General features: G+C 37.3%; 1 protein-coding gene across 2 annotated transcripts; it reads left to right on the top strand.

Moving 5' to 3' along the window:
- Positions 1-5: 5 nt before the first annotated feature.
- kdsr (3-ketodihydrosphingosine reductase) lies at positions 6-13,737 on the top strand. Of its 2 annotated transcripts, XR_007971227.1 has the most exons (11): positions 6-414; positions 1,157-1,246; positions 1,381-1,437; positions 4,443-4,508; positions 5,026-5,121; positions 6,711-6,902; positions 7,223-7,306; positions 7,579-7,662; positions 8,903-9,004; positions 9,891-12,903; positions 12,998-13,737. XR_007971227.1 is itself a non-coding variant. In XM_052133550.1 (10 exons), exons 1-10 carry the CDS (start codon positions 226-228, stop codon positions 10,008-10,010), a joined length of 1,080 nt encoding a protein of 359 aa, XP_051989510.1. In that variant the 5' UTR covers positions 6-225; the 3' UTR covers positions 10,011-13,737. The 2 variants fall into 2 exon arrangements, 1 of the variants encoding a protein (XP_051989510.1); XM_052133550.1 differs by having other exon boundaries at positions 9,891-13,737.
- The last annotated feature ends 364 nt before the right edge of the window (positions 13,738-14,101 follow it).

Raw genomic sequence — 14,101 nt, 5'->3', positions numbered from 1 at the left:
AGATTCTGTTTTGATTCTTGCAGTGAACGGAGAGAGTTAGCTTTGACAGGCGTATGACTTGGCATTATTATTTATCCTCCCCGAACAAGTCTCTGACACCGCCGGACATAATAAGAGCCCAATCAGCTCGTCAAAAGGCCTGTTATCTGCTGTGATGGGGAAGGGGGAGTGCCTGGATTTGCTTATTTAGCTTGTGAGCTAAAGTCTGCAGCATCAGGTTGACCCATGTCCTCTGAGGAGGCTCTCAGCTCCACACTCTCACACTGGATCTCCTTTAACTCCTGGTTGCTGCTCCTGCCCTTCATCATGCTTCTGGTGGTGGCTGCTTTCATAGTGGCCTTCGTGCTGCTGCTGTACATGATATCGCCGTTAATAAGCCCCAAACCCCTCAAACTCAACGGGGCCCATGTGGTGGTAAGTTTACACAACTCTGCCTGAAAATACATTATATGTAACAAGACTCTGCTCTGATAGGTTCAGAGTTAGCTTTATCGCATTTGCAGTAATGATTAATATTCTGTATAAATCACAAGACGGTTGTCAAATTTCATTATTGCTGTTTATTTATAATGTGATTTATTAAAAGTTATTCATCGTGTCCCTGTAATTCCACTTAACGTTGCACTGGTTTCCAAATAAGTTATGCAACATCTGTTCTAGGGCAATGGACTTTTCAATCTGCGGACACTGAATGTACAGACTAAATGTTTTCTTTTTTTATTATTTGAAGAAAAAAAAAAAATGCTTCTTTCAAAAAGTTCGCATTTTGTCAGCAAACTCAAAGTAATCTAGATGTGATCTGTCTACAAATACAGTACAAACACTTATTTTTTTTATTTGACTGTTTACCTGTTTTACTATTTTATTAGATATTTTGCAATGCTTCGTTTATATAATATATTTTCATAAGTTAAAAAAAAAAAAAACAGCCCAAAACGGTGACCTTATTTCTGAAAGTAGTTGATCCGATACTTTGAGATAGTACTAGAAATGCATATCCCATTGTATGAGAGTCAGTGCACCTGGTGCCTCATCCTAAATTTGGTCTTTATTTCACAAATACTAAACTGATCTCTTGAAAGGCATAGAACAATGTTTCAGCACATGATTTATATTTATATGAGCTGTGATTTGGTTTTTAATATGTCCACATCAGGTCACTGGAGGTAGCAGTGGGATTGGGAAGTTTATTGCCATGGAATGCTACAAACATGGTGCCTTCATCACTCTGGTAGCACGAGATGAGGTCTGTCACACTGATTACATTATTTATTAGGACTCTGTATCTAATAATTACATATTTGTTGGTGTATGTGTTTTGTTTCTGAAAAGCTTTAGCCTATATGTATATTTAACATGCATTTCCATATTCCTCTACAGCACAAATTGGTTCAAGCAAAGAAAGAAGTAGAGAAATGTGCCATTAACGATAAGCAGGTATGTATTTAAAGTATAATTAAAATATAAAGAAAACACTCAGAATTTCACCCTTTTTTTTTTTTTTTTTTTTTTTGTCTGTACAAACACATTAGTGTAATCGTGTAATTTGTACCAGGGGTCTTCAACCATTTTCAGGCCAAGGACCCCTTTGTTGGTAAGAGACAAAGCCGAGACCCCCGTTACATACTGTATAAAATGAAGTGTTGCTTTTTATGTCTATAAAAATGTGTGTGGTGCTATGGTACCATATTATTGTATGTACATACTTCATGATGCTTGCATTGCAAAGCCATTGAAATTATAATTAAATGCTGCCCTGCTGATAAGACAAGCTATAACCAGCATAAGATGGTTTGGCTGGTTCTAGCTAGTCACCCAGCCTGGTCATACAGTGGCTGGTTTTAAAGGGGTTTTGTACACCTTTTTTTTTTTTGTCTGTCTGGTCTTTGCTCATCAGGCTTGCCATGCGGATCTTAGTTGGTCAGGATGCTCCTAGTTTGACAGGCTGGTCTTAGCTGGTAAGTGTGGTCTTGACTGGTCAGCCTGGCCAAGCTGGTTTAAGCTGGGAGGCTAGTTGGTTTCCCAGCCTGACCATCTAAAAAGTGTTCAAACCCTCTCTGAAACCAGCTTGCCTGGCTAGGCTGGGTGACCAGCTAAAATCAGCCAATCATCTTAGGCTGGTTTTAGCTGGTCTTTTCAGCAGGGGTCTGCAACAATTTTGACATTTTTATATTTTCCTTGTTAATCCATGTGCCAAACCTACAGTTGGTTCCAGAGTTTTTTTTTTTTACATGCAGTAAATAATCTCAGAATAAGTGATGCTTTGTTGATTATAGAACAGATAAATATGCCTTTTTTTTTGGTCTCATGCCAATATATTAGTGGCGGGTAAAAGGATTGCCAATTTATCAACCAATAATTTAAGGTGATAGTGTTAAAGTGAAAAAATATAATTTACTCACCCTCATGCATCACAGATGTGTATGACTTTCTTCTTATGACTAGAATAATAGCTCTGTAGGTCCATACAATGCAAGTGAATGGTGATCAGTCTTTTGAAGAGATAAATGCAGCATAAAAGAAATCTATACGACTCCAGTTGTTTAATCTGTGTCTTCTGAAGCGATCCAATAGATTTTGGGTAAGCAGTCAAGTCAACACGCATAGTTTCAAAGCTCAGGCATTAACAGACGATAAAACAGTAATGTCTGTAATGTCGATGAATCATCATTGTGTAATTAGATAAAATGCGATTTGTTAATCGTGTTTAAAAAATAAGTAATTCAATAATAAATGTATTAATAACCCCAGTGAGCAAGCTGAAGGCGACTATGGCAAGGAACACCAAACTCCATAAGATGTTGATTAATGGAGAAATATCCTTTGGAGAAACCAGACTCACTGGGGCCAGTGAGTCAAGGGTCAGTGTTTAAACAAAGATTTTGTTTGAACTGTAAGATTAATGACTGATGTCTTTGAAGTTCATCCTGGATTAACTGCAGAAGTTCACATATATGCAGTTGTTCTTGTTATTTGGCTGATGAAGGCTTTTGTTGGCAATTGCTAGTCTATGTAATCCATTTCAAGAGTGTAGTCCATCATTAGACCGAGGCGATGCAGGCAGAGATTAAAGAGGTGCGTCACAGTTTAACCTGGCTAGTAATTTCGGTGAGGTTCATTGTGGTCCATCCTAAATCCAAGGTTCAAACAATGGCATATGAAGTATCCCATGTCTTATGGTTGGAGTTGGCATCAGTTCATCCTCTGAAGTCCATCATAATAGACTGAAGTGATGTTTGGCTGGCACCGGATGCATTTAGTCATCATTCAGCAACACGTATCAGTGGAGTCCAACACAAAGCAGGAATGGAGCTGGATCCAGCCGGTTCTGGTGACCTCAGGATAGGAGTCCTGTGGTTTGGACAGGGAAACAAATAAAATAATATAAGCATAGATGCCATTTAATTTACTGTAGAGTTATTGATCATGATCACGGTTTCTGGTTCCAGCAGACTAATTGTGGGTTGAAGGATAAATTAGGAGTATGCCTGGCTAAATAGATGAGTCTTTAGTCTAGACTTAAACTGATGGAGTGTGTCTGCATCTCGAACTGTGTTAGGTAGACTATTCCATAGTTTAGGAGCCAAATATGAAATGGATCTACCTGGATTTTGATATTCTAGGAACTATTAACAGGCCAGTATTTTGTGATCGTAATGAACTTGATGGAATATAGCGTGTTAGGAGGTCACTTAAATACTGTGCAGCTAGACCATTCAAAGCTTTGTACGTAGTTAACAGAATTTTAGGTAGCATATGTAACAATGATAAAATGGGGCTAATATGATCATATTTCTTGGTTCTCGTCAGCACTCTGGCAGCTGCATTTTGAACCAATTGAAGTTTATTTATTGGTCTTGCTGGACATCCTCCCAGTAATGCATTACAATAATCTAGTCTTGAGGTCACTAACGCATTAATTAGTTTTTCGGCATCAACAACATAGCATGTGCCTTAATTTAGCAGTATTTCTTAGGTGGAAGAATGCTGTTCTACAAACATTGGTAATTTGATTTTCAAAGGACAGATTGGTATGAAATATAACACCTAAGTTCTTTGCTGTTGAAGATGATGTGACAGTACATCCATCAAATTGTATTTTAACGGCTTATTTTTAGAGGTTTTTGGTCCAATAATTAGTACCGTTGTCAGAATTGAGTAGAAGTTTCTGGCCATCCAGTCTTTTATTTCATTGATCCACATGAACAATCAGTTTAAAGCAACTGTTCTGTGGAAGGTGGTACTCGACCTGAATGACCAAATATTTGTGACTGGGTAATTTCTGCTTGCAGCATTTCAAACCAACACATTTCCTCTACAATAATTAACTATCAATGTAATTTAGGTACAAAATATTAACATTTTTGGAGGTTGCAGTCAAAATCTGAAGAGAGATGTCCACTCAAACTGACATTTCTGATTTTTGGTATTGTCACCTCTAGGTGGTGCTTTGCATTTCAGTTGATGTGTCGAAAGACTACAGCCAAGTGGCGAGTGTCATAAAACAAGTAAGTTTAATCTGTTTACAATTAAAAAGAATTCTCAGTAATTGTTAAATGGATGTCATTATTTATTAATGAGGGACTGAGGGAATTTTTCTGGTAATCAACATTATGCCACAAATGCTGTCGATTGAGATTAACTACTATTGAACCCAGAATATTCCTTTTAAGGGACTTCCACATAACTCGCGTCAGCATTCCAGAGCACATTGAACTCTTATGTTGCACTTCAATCAAGCATTGCAATGTGGCACTCAAAGTTTCAAGAGTTTGAATTTTGACCCTGTTCATGCTGACCTTTTTATTGTAGCAGCCTATGATTACAATTCCAATAATGCATCATTAAGTGGTCTATGTCAAAACGAGATGGTCTCCGCAGCGCTTTTCATGTGGAGATCAAAGTGGCACCTGGTGCTGGTGTTTTGCAGTGTATTGACGCAAGTCATTTTGAAGCCCCATTATGTTTTCCTCTGATCGTTTGTAATTTAAGTTGCTGTGGTGTGTTTGTTTTTTATTTGTACAGGCTCAGGAGAAGTTGGGTCCAGTGGACATGCTGGTGAACTGTGCCGGAATGTCTATATCTGGGAGGTTTGAGGAGGTGGAAGTGGATCGCTTCAAGGTAAGGACCGAACTATACTAATGAAGAGGGTCTATTCTTTCTTTAGCCTAAAATTGTAATAATTTACATGGCACTTCATTGATGTTTGTACAATCCATATTCAAATGCATATCTCCTTATCATATCCAAGCCAGTTTTTCTTATCCAAAAGAAAGTACAATATACAGACTTAAAGTTAATAAGACTGGTTTCCTCTAGGATTTTATTTTAGTGGCGGTGCTGTTGTGCGTGCTTCCATGTTTCTGCAACGTCAGACCCATAGTCATGCACATTGGTCATCCTCGACTTGTCGTGTGTGTTTATTTACTGGGAGCTTTTATACACTTAACTATCAAAACTACTGCATTACTACATTATTTGGTTTTGCTTCAGGGCCCAGATTTTACATTCGCAACACAACATGGTAAAAAATGTAACCTGTGATTTTGCCTGGGTGGCATTTTCTTTGATCTTTCATAGTTTGGACCACGATTTTTAAGTTTAAATGCATGTATCAAGTGCCATTTATTTTCGTTGTTGATGAGTGCTGTTGAGCATGTTGGGGCTAGCTACTTGAGAGGTTTGACATCCTCCATAGTGCTTTAAACTAGAACATTAAAATAACTCTCACCAGTTTTGTGGTCTGCGGAGCGACATTGAGAGAAGCCCACACGCCAGATGCTTGTGCTCCAGAGATACAAAGCAGAGCCGATTAATGGCGCGAGTGGTTCCGTGATGGTTCGCGCCAAACTCACTAGAAAACCAGGCTTCAATCACACTGCAAAAATAATAACGCATTGCAAATGAGAAGCATATTTAACACCTATAAAGCACTGAACTCCAGATTAGATTAGCCTCGGTGGCCCGAAATTTAGCTTGGGATGCCTCTGAAAAATATATCCATTGTTTTTTTTCCACTGCTGCCTATATTTGAACAAACCTAGCAAGCGTTACTTTGCAGAGCATTAATGAACCATTTGAAATTGCATAAAAGGGAAACATTGGAGACTTTAAAGAACATATTACGTGATTAAATGTAAAATATAATAATTAGTGGTGCTTGCTATGAGTTTCAAGGTATGGTAAATATCATATTATTCCGTTTAGTGATTTGATAAATCAAAATCCCCTTTATGATTTGCAACTTCTGGATGATAAAATGGGCAAAAAAGAATCCTATGTACTTACATTGCAGGAGGGACCCGAGCTATATCTAAATACCAGAATATCACTCTGACATTGGGATGACCCCTTAACTTTGGCCAGTAAGCAAAACCCTAGCAATCACCCAGAACACCTTAGCAACCACATATTAATGTCCCGGAACACATCAGCAACACAATAGGATTATGATGGCGAGTTTTGCACTGGCAAGCACCACTCGCGTTTTCTTCAGAAAATGTGAAAACATGCAGTATTTTAGAATTGGGTTATAAGCCTGAGCCAAAGATTGAATTATTTTTTTTTTTGTATGAAATTCTGTTATTGACTGAAAGACTTGAACATTTTTGAGATTGTTCATTAAGAAAAGAAGCTTCCTGCTCTGAGAATCTCTTGCATAGCGGTGACCGATCTATTCCTTATGTAAAGTGTGTCTTTTTCTTAAACAGAGACTGATGGAGGTGAACTATCTGGGCAGTGTTTACCCCACACGGGCTGTCATCACCACTATGAAAGAGAGACGGATGGGCCGCATCATGTTTGTGTCGTCACAGGCGGGGCAGATTGGCCTCTTCGGCTACACAGCCTACTCGCCGTCCAAATTCGCCCTGCGTGGTCTGGCTGAGTCATTGCAGATGGAGGTGTGTGCGTATATGGGATGCTGTATAGTTACCATATGGCAATACAACAACTAAACCGTCACTTGTTTTAGGAGTCAGGTTCTAAGGAATAGTTCAGCCAAAAATTACAATTATAAATTAAAGTTCCTAGCCCATATGACTTTCTTTCCTCCGTGGAACACAAATGGAGAATTTTTGAAGAGTTTTTTTGGCTTCTCTTTTCTATAAAATGAAAGTAAAAAAGAAGACTTGATCTTGAAGCTCCAAAATAATGCACAATAAAAATCAGAATTGAGAATTTTTGGTGAACAATTGAGAAGACTGGTCTAATTCTTTCCCAGATGAAGCCGTATAATATCTATGTGACTGTGGCTTATCCTCCAGACACCGACACACCAGGTTTTGCAGAGGAGAATAAGACTAAGGTGAGATGATTCTCCTGTGTAGAATGAATCTCTGAATTTGAAATGGCTGGAATATAGTAATAGAATATTAAAAGTGCAGGATTTCTTAAAATGCTGGTTTTTGCTCTATTCCCAAGTAGGATTCCTTTTTTCCCTACCTGAAAACGCTTGCAAATATTAGGACCTTCAAATACTAGTTTGGTCCCAACACTAAGAAATGCTGGGTAAAATGTTGATGTTGCGTGCATTTACTGAATTTTCTTTTCTTGTTGGTTTATCTCTGTGATTGGCAGCCTCTGGAGACCAGGTTAATTTCAGAGACTTCTGGAGTCTGTCAGCCTGAGCAAGTGGCAAAAATTGTGGTTAAAGATGCTTTGGTAAGTAGGTATGGGTCAGTATGGTCTAGTTGACCATCAATTGGTCAGGTCAATATTTTCTTTAATATTTATAGCGACCGTTGGTTATTCATGTTTTTGAGATGTTACAGGCATTATATCAGAATTTAGCATAATGAATTATCATTCAAAGTAATGTCCAGCATCATCCAATCACTGCCAACCATGTTAAATAAATGATATATTCTAAATCTATGTACTGATTACCATTGTCCCATGTCTGCCAAACATGTTGAGTGGTGCAAACATCATCTGCATCTTGAAACTGAACTTTTGATTGGATTGTAGGAGTGCATGCATTTACTGTGCTCCACGCATGGGGATGCGTGATGCAGATTGCATCATCAGCAGAGCTGCGTAGCTTGACCGTGCACATCTAGATTTTCTTGACTCGCGCACGTGGTCCTCTGCTTTACACATGGTCTGCTCATGCGCTGCATGCAGTAAATGACTTAGCAGTGTGCTGTCTGTCTGCACTGGTCTCAGAACAGTTTGAAATGCACCCTATTTTCATCCTAACTCCGTATAAAAATGTTCAGCTTTTGGATTAACCCATTGAGTCTCAATGTGAGTGCACAGTTAATATAGGAATGCATTTACTAATGTTAATGAATGGAACCATATTCTACAGTGATGACAAAATTTAATTAAAATGAATGACCCACAGATGTGTTCATGTTATTAAAAATAAATAACATATTAAAATTGAGGGAATAATGTCCCAAAATCCACATATGTGGACCTCCTTTATCAGTGTGCTGATGCATGAAAATGAATGCATCATAAATGAATAGTGATAGTATATTCCTTAAGTGACAATCTAGAGTGTTGTGAACTGTATTCAGTTGGTTTAAATGATACGCTGTGTATAGAGAAGCCAAAATACAACATCCACACATGTGGACGTGGGTCGTATGAGGTTAAAGCACCACTACTACGGCCATCAAAGAACAGTATTTATAACAAACATCCTTTTAACAATAAATACATTTCATGGTGTACAGTTCCACTCTATTGCACTCCATCCAGCTCTCTCTGAACACAAATTCGCTTCCTATTTGAACGCCCCTCAAGAAATGCATCTGATTGGTGTCTGCTGGACATTAATCTTCAACATTAACACACAAAAAAATGCTGTCTCGGTTTCAATAGATGCAGTTTCAAAGTGTGTTTATGGATGAGGAACAAACTTGAAACGTCTCTTGTTCCTGTCTGTTCACAGCAAGGAAATTTTACCAGCTCATTTGGTCCTGATGGATACATGCTGTCAGCGCTCACCTGTGGGATGTCACCAGTCACCTCCATCACCGAGGGGCTCCAGCAGGTAAGGCCCACTATCACAAAGCACAATGCTCCACCTCATTGTTACCACGTACTTATGCAGCAGTGTTGCAGTGCACCATATTGTACAGGGTTCCCATTTTACAGTCTCATGCAAATTACTATAGTGAATATAGTAGTTATACCAGGCTCTAAAATATTGAATTTCCTGGTATTTGCTTTGTGTGAGTGAAATCTCTATCAAATACAATTGTAAATGCTTATCCAGTAATCTGATTGACAGGGAAAGTCACGTAGACTTTTGGCCATATGGTGTACCTCGGAGATGGAAGTGAGATTTCCCCCTCCTCTTTTGAATGAATTAACTTTACATTTATATAGCGCTTTTCTGACACTACACTCAAAGTGCTTATGATTCATTAGTTTTATATCACGTTCCTTTCATCATCCTGCTTGACCTTCATATCTCAGCAATCTCAAAATCCATGTGCATTCAGCATTAATAGGGCTATATAAGTCATTCATGGTCTTGGATCTTTCCTTTGAAGATTTTAATGAGCCTCTTGACTTTTTGCCCAGCTCTATTTACTTAAAACTGGTAGAATTTGAGAAATGAACCTGTGATATTCAACCAGATTGCTTTTACTAAAATATAAACTTCACTAACAAAGCTTTTTAGACAAGAAGCAAGGTAGTACCATGGTTTTCTTTGAACTACCTTGTATCTGGCATGAAACTTGAGTATGGTAACCATTTTATTACCATCTGATACTGACACAATGACTTTTTGTAAAGGTTGTAGCTTTATATATATATATATATATATATACACACCATAGTTTTGGAAGCTAAAATGTACATGATACTACAGGAACATTTATTTATTTTCTGTGATCTGCTAAAGAGTAATTTAATCTCACCCTGTTCAGATTGTGACCATGGGGCTGTTCCGCACTATTGCACTCTTCTACCTGGGCAGTTTTGACAGTATCGTCCGCCGCTGCATGATACAGAGGGAACAGTCCAAAGCAGCCGACAAGAGGGATTAGCACCAACTTCCACACCGATGTCCACCTTCATCACCACTACATTCACCCATAAACTCACTCAGCACACAGCCCTGGCCTGGCAGACTTGTTGGGTAAAGGAGGTCCACACTGAAAAAAAGTTGGTTGTCTGTTTATTTAAGTAGAGGTGTTATAAGGATTAGAGTCCATCCTTGAAAATAGTTCCTTTTTATATTCCATAGCTTTTTCCTTTGACTCTTTCTGGACCCCAACCATTCCAGTTTGATTATAAGTTCTGGGCATGCTGCATCAGTATTTCAAGCTCTTTTGTTTAAAAATAAACAACTGTATTTGCATTAGTTACTCTTTGGCTCTTTGGCCTGAAACAGCAGTCATTGTGGCTGTTGCTTTCAAATGTGCTCCAGTTCTTGCATGCTTGAATGCAGAAGGAAAATATGTAGCATCGTCTGGCCTTCTGAGTTCTTCTAATCTGTTGCTGAAATAAAAAAAACATTTGTAAATACCCCCCCACCCCAATAAAAGGTGTTTTATTTATTTATCTTAGACACAATATTAAAAAAAACAGATAAATTAAGAAGAATTGTCAAAGTGCCATTGTCCGAAAACAATATCAGTGTTAAAATGCAGCACTGATACATATTCTGTATTCAAAGATTCAAATTTATTAAGTTATATTTTATAACTTTAAATTGAATAGTGTTTATAGGTAGACCCAACATTAAATAACCAATTAATTAGAATTACATAGACATGTCAATGTCCAAAAACAATATCGGTGCAGAGTCTGCTTATTATAACTACAGCAATAAAAACGTATGCATTATGAACACATTAATGGTATTTATTGGTAGCTCCTATATTAAAGAACCGATAAATGACATCAAATTACATAGAAAAGTGCCAATTTCCAAAATAATTTGTGTTAAAATGCAGTACAGATCTAGAAGCAGATTTTTTTACACAATGATAACTAAATAAATTCCATTAATCGTCAGAACCGATAAATTAAAAAAGAGATATGTCAAAAAGTACCAATGCCTGAATTAGTTTTTTTTTTATTTTTATTACTGCACTGATACAGATTCTGCTTATTACAAATGAATCCCTAAACTTCAACCATTAACACACATGCGTTCTTAATATAGTAATGGTATTTATCGGTAGTGCCGATATTAAAGAACCGGTAAATCCAAATAAATGCATTAAGTACCAATGCCTAAATAAAATTCAATTTTAAATTACAGCACTGATACAGATTCCGCTCATTACAAATTAATCCCTAAACTTCAACCATAATCATGTACATTATGAATATAATATTAATGAAATGTTAAATTAAGTATAGTTGCTTTAGAAAAGTGTCAATGTAAAAAATCATTATTGGTGTTAAAATGCAGCACTGATACAAATTCTGCTTTTTAACACAATCACTAGACCATATCAATAAAAAAAACATATGCATTCCTATTATTATTATTATTATAAAGATAATGCCGTTTATGGGCAGACCATGATAAAGAACCAATAAATAAAGAATTAGAAGTAGAGAAATGTTAATGCCAGTGAAATAACCGTCAAACCAATTACCGCTCCATCACTGTTTCATTACTATTTCATTCAACTTCTATTCCTCTTTGACTATGATGTTGCCATATGTCAAGACCTCCAGTTTCCTTTCATGCACCTTGCAATCTTTACACTTATTCAAAGAGAACAGCTGTCCTATGTTCTTCTGGCTGATATGTGATGTTCCTCTATGTTCTTAGTCAAGCACTGTATCTTCCTGCTTTTAGACTTCATTGTTTTAAGGGAAAGACACAGGACTTTTGTGTTGTAGCCTGAGTCTGCCACTCTGCCTTATCCTTTTTTGCTTTTGGGGGGTTGTGAAGGAAATGTTTACCTATTGTGTGTGTATATATGTCTGCTTGTACGCATGTGTTTTGATGACCTCAGGGGCTTCTAAGGGTTCACTGAATTGAAGATGGGTCAGGATAAGCCATTGAGGTGGTGGCTCGCTGGTTCGAGTCATGACACCTTTCTGCCAGCAGGTGGAGCTGTTGATCCAAATGGATCTGGTTTAGCCAGAGCACAACTCACATTAGTAGAGGTGATCTAGAATCAGAATAGTTGTATTCACCTACAAAGTGCAAAAGCTGAAGTGACCTCAACAATCTATCCCCAGAACTGTGTTCGACTACATTTTTGGGAATGGTTCACCCAAAAACGACTCGTATAGTATAAATAAATGTAACAAACACATACATTTTAGCCTTCACACAAGCATTGCAAATACTGTAGATGTTGTGAAGCGTGATCTGATTTTTAGACCAAAACAAGTAATATGGCTTCCACACGTGAAGTGAATCTCCTCATGCTCTGCCTTGTAACGTAAAAGAGACAGTCAAAGCAAATAAACCGTTTTATAGTAAAGGCCTCTCAAACGTGCCCTTGTTTTGACTCCACCTGTGCTATGTTATATTAAAAACAAACTTTAGCTAGAAAGAATATGACACTTACTCGCGTTGTTGTAATATTTGCCTTGCTCACGGTCACAAGCTAACTGGGAGCATGTGATGTTGTCACACCCTACAGTTATAAGAGCGGATGTTTATGAGGACTTCATTCTTGAATGCCTAATTGCACAGAAAGTGGTCACGTTATAGGGACGGCTCACCGATAAATGAGAATTCTGTCATCATTTACTCCTCAACTAACCTGTATGGCTTTCTCTATTCCTTTAAATTCTCGTTGATCTAAAGAGAGTGGGGATGGAAGCTGTCGAGCTCCAAAAAGCCACATAAATGTAACAAATGTCATCCATACAACTTCTGCACAACACAAAGTCTTCTGATGCAATGTGATGGCCATGTGTGAGGAAAAAATGAAAGTCATATGGGTATGGAACAACTTGAGGGTGAGTAAATTATTTCAGAATTTTCATTTTGGGCTGATCTAGCCCTTTAAAACAATGCAACTCTATTTGTGAACCTGTTTGTTGTTTTCTACAGTTCTGTTTTCCCTAGAAATAATCGACCAATGCAGTCATGCACTACAGTCGTGGAGGCCCATTCCAAGTCTTAAGAGATATAAACGCTATAAGGGTGGATCTGTCGACATCCAGCTATGGCATAGATTGTGTATGGTTTACGTATATTTGTTGAGATTCAGTTGGTTTATGAAAAAATACCTTGTTTTTGCTTGTTGTTTGGTATGCCTTTTTTATTTATTTTTTTAAAGAGACACAGAATATGAAAGTGAGAATGCATGAGTCAAATGACGATGTTCTCATTGGCTCAAGGCACGTCGTCCAGCACATACAGTAGTAGATAAATAGGTGCTGATGTGTCAACTTACAATTGAGTTGTGCCCTCTTCCGTTATATTACACATAGTAAATTAAGTGATCAGAAGCTAACCGTAGAGAAATGGTTTTAACTCCTTAAAGCTATGCAAATCAAACCTGTTCTCACCATTCATTCAAACACATAGGATACTTGCATTTTTTTGTCTTCTGCTGTAGTTTACTCTTTTATTGACTGAAGTCGAGGTATATTTCTGGGATATATAGTTTATTAGTAACTTTCAAAAGAAATCCAAGACCATTTAGGATCAATTCTGCTTCTGTCAATGACTTAAAAGTTTCTTTCTCGTTTTGTTGCCAAACTTGCATAAATTTCACCTTGTGTGCCATGGGAGAAAGAGGTTGTTGTTGCTGTCTTATTTTCTTACATAATGAAATAAAACAAATTTGAAAGTTATTTCTTTTTGGTTCTGAATTATTTTGTTATTTTAAGGTGAAGTTTAATTTTTGTGCCACTAGCGTCACCAAATGGGATTCCAAAAATATTCAGTACATTTACATGCATGATTTTTCACCAATAGCCCTTGGTTTCTGTTTATTACAGGCCAGCACATTTACTGGTCCAGGTCAAATTTAACCCAGATGGTATCATATATTGAATTGATTTGTTATTAAGGAAATTAAATTCAAATAATTCATGCTATTAAACTTTTGCATTTTATCTGTAATTTTATTATATTTAGACTGATTCGATTTTTAATTATAAAATTTGTATATAAAATAAACCGATTTTATATCAAAGTCACTTCTGA

The sequence above is a fragment of the Xyrauchen texanus genome, chromosome 9 (genome assembly GCF_025860055.1).
Source record: "Xyrauchen texanus isolate HMW12.3.18 chromosome 9, RBS_HiC_50CHRs, whole genome shotgun sequence".
Classification (NCBI taxonomy): domain Eukaryota; kingdom Metazoa; phylum Chordata; class Actinopteri; order Cypriniformes; family Catostomidae; genus Xyrauchen; species Xyrauchen texanus.
This window is presented reverse-complemented; position numbering and strand designations above follow the sequence as displayed.